The 5,462-nt window shown below is 50.5% G+C and overlaps 2 protein-coding genes across 2 annotated transcripts; one reads left to right on the top strand and one right to left on the bottom strand.

The window, feature by feature from the left end:
• Positions 1–680: 680 nt before the first annotated feature.
• MYCFIDRAFT_57721 (uncharacterized protein) lies at positions 681–2,511 on the bottom strand (the record flags this gene model as incomplete). Its single annotated transcript, XM_007931554.1, has 3 exons — positions 681–1,173; positions 1,232–1,930; positions 1,977–2,511. 3 exons carry the CDS (start codon positions 2,509–2,511, stop codon positions 728–730), a joined length of 1,680 nt encoding a protein of 559 aa, XP_007929745.1. The 3' UTR covers positions 681–727.
• A 1,152-nt stretch (positions 2,512–3,663) lies between these two features.
• MYCFIDRAFT_34318 (uncharacterized protein) lies at positions 3,664–5,178 on the top strand (the record flags this gene model as incomplete). Its single annotated transcript, XM_007931431.1, has 1 exon — positions 3,664–5,178. The coding sequence occupies one exon, from the start codon at positions 3,664–3,666 to the stop codon at positions 5,176–5,178; it is 1,515 nt and encodes a 504-aa protein (XP_007929622.1).
• Positions 5,179–5,462: the final 284 nt, after the last annotated feature.

Genomic DNA, 5,462 nt, shown 5'->3' on the forward strand with positions numbered 1-5,462 from the left:
TCGCTTAATTAGGGTGTATGTATCTACTCCGCACGGGGGCACTTCCAGCCTTCTAGGCCACAAGCTAGCACTCAGCTCGACTCGGATCTTCTGCTTGCCCTGCCAACTTGCATCATCTCTACATGCATCTTGCAATTGCTCCACCAATGCCAGTCCGCCATGATGGATCGCAATCCCGGAGACGATCAACAAAACAGTGAGAGCCCCGACCCGCATCCGGCATCATCTGCAAATATGGGAAAGTCCTTTGATCTACTCAATCCAAAGCCATGGGCATCCCGAAGGCACTCGTACACTAGTGAGACTGCCAAGCAGCTCGAAGCACTCACAGAGCAACTCTTGGCCGAAGCTTCGAAGCAGGACTGGCGAAATCCTATATTTCGACATATGGATCCTGAATTCTCCGCAGAATTTGAGCACAATGGGGGAAGAGTCCTCGACAGCTGGCAAGCTTATGTGGATCATCACACCAAGGTTGTAGAAGCGAATCCTGGATACCGCTTCGAGGTCTTGAATGTAGCTGGGGACGTGTACGAGTCGTCTGGGTCAGCCATCATCTACGCATTGCTCAAGGTTTTCGACCACCCAAAGGATGTCGTTCGCGAGAGCATTGTCCTAATGCAGTGGCGCCGAAAGCACAACGAGTGGAAATGCTACAAGGAGCGTGTCATTCGTGGCATGGATTGGAATACGTAGGCCGGGCTATCTGCGATGTTCTACCGTCCTATCAGTGAGCACCGACCGTGGTTTCAGCAAATTTCCAGTACAAACGCGCGGAGCCTCTTCGCATGGCCTTGCCATACTTGATCATAATCAGGAATGTCGCCATACACGCCAAAGCTACGAAGCCGGCGGTAATGAAGCAACTCGTCAGGCCCATGTTCGTATACCATGGCGTTATGGCATACGAGAATCCGAAGCCAATTGTGTTTCGAATGATGATGATGGAGGCCATCGATTCGCCACTGATCTCCTTGAAACAGTCGACCGCATAAGAAAGGCCGATACTTCCACCTACGACCACGCCAAAAGTCATCATCATGAGGCCGAAGATAAGACCGATCCAATGTACGTGATGGTCGGCTCCTACACCCCAGGTGATCAAGCCGACAGCGGAGAAGGATCCGGCTATCGCAAGTGGCCACAGACGGTGTTCAGGTTCTCGAGTGCCGTCTACACAACTGTCAGCGAAGCACTCCCGACATGATGTTGAGTCCATCTCGAGGCTTACTATTACGTCGCGCCAGATACAGCGCAAGCTTATCGGCCACGATGCCTGACCACAAACAACCCAAACCTGCTCCAATCAAAGGTCCAACATAAATGGTTCCAACCAACGCCGCTCGCCAGCTGTATGGAGGAGCACTCAGAACAGGACTTGCTGTCCCGTTCAGAACATTATACCAGCTCAGGTTGATGCCATAGATGAAGCCGGCCCAAGCTATATTCGGAAACCGGATGATGATGAGCAGAGGACGCCACATCATCGTCAGTACCTCTTTGATGCTCGGTCTGCCGTCCCAGAGTACAAACCACTTCAACTTCTGTTTGTTTGTGCGCGCCGGCTGGAACGATGGCTGAGACGTGCCTTTCTCTGAGACTGCAGGCGAATCAGCACCAGATTTCGCAGACGACTTCTGAGTGGGCTTCTCAATAGTCTTGGTGATGAGCTCGGGTGAAGCTTCCGAGGGCGGCGTGTCAACCTCAATGCCTTCCACAGTATGACGAAAGTACATGGTCTCTTCCATTCCGAAGAAAAGGATGATAAAAGCGACAGCGGCGATGATTGCGCCTGCATGCATTGTCCATCTCCATCCAATTCCGTCGTCCATCCATCCTGCCATAATTGGCGAGATAAAGTTGCTTCCGAACAAGACCATCACGTACGTTGACATCCAAGTACCGCGCTCGTGGGCGAAGAACAGATCAGCTGCAGCAAATTAGCATTGTATCTATGCTTGGACAATGATACGTACGAATGGATATCTCCGGCAAAGACTCAATAGGCGAGCACACAATTCCGATGAATACTCTGTGGCCATACCATTCTGCGGCAGATGTCGAGTAAGCAGTCCACACCATAGTCGGAACGAGCAATAGACAGGAGATAAGATACACTCCTCGTCGTCCGTACGCCATAGCGATCGGCTGCCAAAATAGGCAAGCCCAGCCAAGGAACAAGAACATGACTCCATTTCCTTGGACGAGATCTGTTGTTGAGATACCGGTATCACGAGTGATATCCGCAATCACTGAGTAATGCAGCGTAGTCGGTATTCCCACACCAAGAGTATATACATATACCATGAAAAGACTCCAGAACTTCCTTTTCCGTGTCCAATTCAGAGGGTCTTCTGGGTCTTTACTTGGCTGTGGAACCAGCACGATTCTGGAATCGCCGCCCTCCAGATGTCGTCCATGCGTCTCGTGGCCTTCGATATCAATCAGATGGACTGTTCCAGGCACAATGTCGGACGCGATGGTCGTGATGCTATGCTGTCGTGCCGCCATCTCTGCAGCGAGCCTGATGGACAAAGGATGTTGTCGCAGAATGCATGAAGAGAAGAACGCGCGCTGAAACATTCAATGCGTGCCGAACTGGCAGAGATAGGGCAACTACCGATGCCCTCCGCAATCCAGGCAGCTGGAAGCACGATATGAATCACATGATGCGCCGCCAGCCATGATACGCTTATCAGCACATGCCTTATCGTCTCATTTACCAGTCCTTCTTAAGCTCGCTATCACATTGGACAACAATCCGAATTCGCCGTTGGTCCAAAGATACTGAAAGTTGCCCGAATGGGGGTTATCCTTGTCAATATCCTTGTCAGCCACGGCACACCTATGTAGATTCGATTCGATTTTTCCTGTTGGTTTTGATTGGCTCATAAGCGACGACGAAAACCTCACACATCTCCAACCCTACGAGGCACAGCCTCGTTTAAGACACTGCTGAATGGAACATACTATCAACAACCGCGAGAGAAAGCATGCGTACCTGCTTCAAGCCGTGGTCATGAACCTACATTTTGTCTGTCGACTTTGGCCCGGCAGGTCCTGGGAGTCAAAGAAGAATTCATAAACAGGCGTGGATCCATGTCGACGAGTAGTCTTTCATGGAGTATCAAAGAAGCCAAGACAGTATTGCAAAGACGAAGGATAGTTTGAGTAAAGCTACCTTTCATCGCTTCGCCATTGACTTGGGCTTGAGAGTAGAAAAGACGGGGTTGTTCAAGGTTCAGCTCGGTATGCCACAAAAGCACAGCCGAGTGGATTCGACAATCATGACCGTCTCAATATCGGCAGAATTCAAGCTCCGGTTGTGAGGTGAATCACGCAGAATTTGGGGCTCCTCCGAGAAGCTCTGAAGCCTTGATCCCGAACAGCAGGTCTGAGTCGTCTTTGCATTGTACTTCGAAGGTCTGTGACACCAGGCGCTCGTTCGGCCGAGGTTGACTTCGTCCGGCTTTGAAACTCTAATACATCTTCAGCCGCGGACCAAAGATAGATCAACCAGCTTCGTCTTTCGCAGGTCAAACACCGTCTGCCAAAGATGGAGACCGCCGCTGAAGTCTGTGATCTCAGGTGCTATAAGTATCCAAATTCTGCAAAACCGATGTCCAAATCAAATTCAGCAACACGAGCGCGCCTTCAATCGCAATGGAGGCGAAGCGATCGGATTGGGGATTGGACTTGCTCCACGAAGTGCGATCTTGGATCTATATCCTAGCTCTCCTAGGGACAATCGTATACTATTGGAGAAGCAGATCTGCCATATTCCCTGTCGTCAATAAATACAGCTGGGACTTCACACGACGGAAAGCACATGCAGCATACATGCAAGATGCTCGAGGACTTATTGCACGAGGCCTGCGTGAGAAGAAAGGACCCATCACTCTCGACACACCTTCTGGGCCTCGAATCGTTCTTCCTTCATCCTTGACAGACTTCGTCAAGAACAACAAAGATCTCAACCACCAGGAACTCGTCTATCACGACTTCTTCGGCAACTATCCCGGATTCGAAGCGAACGCCGTCATGCACAATCCCGATAACGTGGTGATCGATACTATTCGCAAGAAGCTTTCGAACAACGCACGTTTGATTCCGATCATGAGCGAACATATCGGAGAGGGACTGGCAGGTATTTGGGGCGATGCAGAAAGCTGGCACGCTCTTGATTGGGTACCTGATACCATGAAACTTGTGTCGAGAGCTGCCTCTTGTGCATTCGCGGGAGAACATCTTGCTCGGGACGCAGAGTGGCAAAGGCTGACACAGACATATGCTACGAATTTCTTCTCTGCTGCCTTTGAGCTTAAGCGATGGCCACACTGGACAAGGCCGACTCTGCATTGGTTTCTGCCGGGAGCGACGGAATGTCGGAAATTGGTGAAGGATGTCAGCATTGCTACTCAGGCCGAGATCGATCGGAGACGAAAGGAGAAGGACGCTGGCGCAGAAACTGATTATCCCGATGCAATCATCTGGGCTCAAGAGATCGCTGGTGATAAAAAGATCAATCATGGTGCCATCCAACTCGCATTCGCAATGGGTGCTCTATTCACAACATCGGAAGCTTTGCGAGGGGTGTTGATCGATCTCTGCGAGCACCAAGAGCTCATCGAGCCGCTTCGTAAGGAGGTCCGTGAAGCACTATCGACGTCCGGTGTAACACTCGCGGCGCTCGCAAAGATGAACTTGATTGATAGCGTAATGAAGGAGTCCCAGCGACTGGGCCCTCCATCAATCGTCGGACTCGAACGCCAGGCGACAAAAGACGTCTATATGCCAGATGGCACCCGGCTTCCCCGAGGCACAATCCTTGCAGTTGATTCTTCAGACATGTGGAACCCGAGCATAAATCCCGATCCAGATGTGTACGATGGCTACAGATATTACAGGAAGAGAGAAGGCGGCGACAACCAGACATGCTTCGTTTCATCTACGCGAGAGCACAATGTATTTGGTATGGGCAAGCACATCTGTCCTGGGCGATTCCTTGCAGCAGTTGAGATCAAGCTGTGTTTGGCGCATATTTTGCTGAAGTATGATATTCGCCTGCAGAGAGGATGCGAACCCGAGACTATCAAGAATGGACTCTTTCAAATGGTAGATCCGGCGGCGAAGGTGGAGATTCGGAGGACGAGTGGTGGTGAAGCGAAGCTTTTATAATTTTTTTTAGAGATATCAGCGCAGCGGAATAATGCAGCGGTTTGCAGTATCGGCCTGAGTGTGCACCTGAGAGATTGAATGATGAGGTCTTCCAGTCATCCCCGTTTCGTCAAAACCCTGGAGGCCCTTGTAGCTGTGTCCTGGTGTATGCACTGGATCAATTGTAGAGGTCTCATAGATTCGCAGAGTCTTCAGCTAGATTTCTAAGACTTGTCGGTTTGCAAGAACTTCACATGGACAAAATCCACTGCTCTAATTCAAAGCCGCAAATAATGTGAAATCAA

This window comes from Pseudocercospora fijiensis (assembly GCF_000340215.1).
Source record: "Pseudocercospora fijiensis CIRAD86 unplaced genomic scaffold MYCFIscaffold_8, whole genome shotgun sequence".
In the NCBI taxonomy this organism is placed as follows: Eukaryota; Fungi; Ascomycota; class Dothideomycetes; order Mycosphaerellales; family Mycosphaerellaceae; genus Pseudocercospora; species Pseudocercospora fijiensis.